The sequence below is a fragment of the Lipotes vexillifer genome, unplaced genomic scaffold (assembly GCF_000442215.2).
Source record: "Lipotes vexillifer unplaced genomic scaffold, Lipotes_vexillifer_v1.1 scaffold1639, whole genome shotgun sequence".
In the NCBI taxonomy this organism is placed as follows: Eukaryota; Metazoa; Chordata; class Mammalia; order Artiodactyla; family Lipotidae; genus Lipotes; species Lipotes vexillifer.
The window spans coordinates 750993-753344 of record NW_006782296.1 but is presented as its reverse complement, the minus strand read 5'-3'; the positions used below and the strand labels follow the sequence as shown (position 1 = coordinate 753344).

General features: G+C 63.4%; 1 protein-coding gene across 1 annotated transcript in view; it reads left to right on the top strand.

Annotated features, from left to right (window-relative positions):
* Positions 1-2352, top strand: part of FAM171A2 (family with sequence similarity 171 member A2) — a 9251-nt gene that overhangs the window by 6070 nt on the left and 829 nt on the right. The window contains 6 exon segments of the mRNA XM_007455115.1: positions 254-412; positions 492-671; positions 772-888; positions 1010-1136; positions 1727-2349; position 2352. The exon segment at position 2352 is cut by the window's right edge and continues 829 nt beyond it. Coding sequence (XP_007455177.1) covers positions 254-412; positions 492-671; positions 772-888; positions 1010-1136; positions 1727-2349; position 2352 — 1207 coding nt within the window.

Sequence of the window (2352 nt, the reverse complement as noted above, 5' to 3'; positions counted from 1 at the left end):
AAAGAGTGTTCCCAAGAGAGCAAGTAACTTGCTCGGGGGTCACACAGCCAGGACCAGAAGATTACAGGTCCATGTCCCTTCTAGGTTATCATTCTAAGCCTGCCCAGTTCTCTCCCCAAAGTCACCACCCTTCCTGGCCTTCCCAAGTGGCCTAACCCATTGGCTCCCCTTTTCTTTAGATACTTGCTTTCTGCTCTGGTCCCTGGGGACCCTTGTCCCTGGCCAGGCCACTGCAGCCCCTCTTTCCATCCAGGTGCCCGCTCCCAGCCCTGGGTGCAGTTCCAGCGCCGGGCTGCCCGCCTACCTGTCAGCTCTACCTACAGCCAGCTCTGGGCCTCGCTCACACCTGCCAGCACCCAGCACGAAATGTGGGCTTTCCCTGCCTTCCTGGGCACGGAGGCCTCCAGCTCAGGTATGCTGGGTGCCAGCCATGGAAGGGATGTTCCCCCCACCAGGATTTAACCCTCATCCCTTGTGTCCCCTTCCTGCAGGCAATAGCTCCTGGCTGGAACTGATGCCCGTGGCTGCTGTGAGCGTGCACCTGCTGGCAGGTAATGGGACAGAGGTGCCGCTCTCAGGCCCCATTCACCTGTCCCTGCCTGTGCCCTCAGAGCCTCGTGCCCTCACAGTGGGCACCAGCATTCCAGCCTGGAGGTTCGACCCCAAGAGTGGTGAGTGCTTCAAGGAGGTGCAGGTGCTAGAGTTTGGGGAAAGAAAGTGGGACTTAAGTTGGGGGGACACTGAGTTTGATGAAACCCTTGCCTCTCCCAGGGCTGTGGGTACGCAATGGCACTGGTGTGATCCGGAAGGAAGGCCGGCAGCTCTACTGGACCTTCATCTCCCCTCAGCTGGGGTACTGGGCGGCTGCCATGGCCTCCCCCACGGCTGGTGAGAGTGGGGGAACAGCAGGGGCGGTGGGTGGTAGAAAGGGAGGCTGGGAGAGTGGACTCCTTCTGAACGGCAGGAGGGACATCCACACCTGGGAATGCTAAGCTCTTGCCCCGCACAGGGCTGGTGACCATCACGTCGGGCATCCAGGACATCGGCACCTACCACACCATCTTCCTGCTCACCATCCTGGCAGCTCTGGCTCTGCTGGTGCTCATTCTGCTGTGTCTGCTCATCTACTACTGCCGGTGAATGCCCCGCATCCCCTCCGACTGCTTCCCAATCCTCCTCTCATCCCAGGCACTGACTGAGGCCAGCTCCATGCCTGGTCTTGTGCTGGGTGCTCGAGGCCCCAAAGATGCATAAAACACAACTTCGATCCTCAAGGCCTGACAGGAAAGCACTGCATATGCACATGCAAAGACCAAAAGACGGGGGAGAGGAGGCAGGAGCTGCAGGCCAGGCCCCTCCAGGGACACTCTGTGGCCGCTTCTACCACCCAGCCGTCACTTTCAGGGGTCCTCAGGCCACACATGCCCCTGGTTGGCTTAGGTGCTTCTCCCCAGCTCTCACCGCACCTGCTATGTCCCAAGGAGTGCAGTTTATGCCGAGGGAGGCCCAAATGGGCACAGCTGCTGGCTGCTCCCCCCACAGACTCTCAAGCTCTTTCCGCACACCTCTCCCAGGACCCATCTGGGCTCCCCAACCTCTCTCTTGAGTCCCAGGCACTGTCCCCACTCCTCCAACTATATCCATCCCCCATCTTCCAACTGCGGGTTTAGGGAGCTGCTCTGGCCTCCACCCTTTCCTTGACGGTCCCGCTCTGTCCCGTCTCCAGGAGGCGCTGCCTGAAGCCGAGGCAACAGCACCGCAAGCTGCAGCTCTCCGGGCCCTCTGACGGTAACAAAAGGGACCAGGCCACCTCTATGTCCCAGCTGCACCTCATCTGTGGGGGACCCCTGGAGCCAGCCCCGTCAGGGGATCCCGAGGCTCCGCCTCCAGGCCCCCTCCACTCAGCCTTCTCCAGCTCCCGTGACTTGGCCGCCTCCCGGGACGACTTCTTCCGTGCCAAGCCGCGCTCCGCCGGCCGCCCAGCCGCCGAGCCTCCGGGTGCCCGCGGGGGCGAGGGCGCCGGGCTCAAGGGCGCCCGCTCCGTCGAGGGTCCCGGCGGGCTGGAGCCAGGCCTGGAGGAGTACCGGCGGGGGCCCTCGGGGACCGCGGCCTTCCTGCAGGAGCCGCCCTCGCCGCCACCGCCCTTCGAGCACTACCTGGGCCACAAGGGGGCGGCCGAGAGCAAGACCCCCGACTTCCTGCTGTCTCAGTCGGTGGACCAGCTGGCGCGGCCGCCGTCGCTCAGCCAGGCGGGGCAGCTCATCTTCTGTGGCTCCATCGACCACCTTAAGGACAGCGTCTACCGCAACGTCATGCCCACCCTGGTGATCCCCGCGCACTACGTGCGCCTCG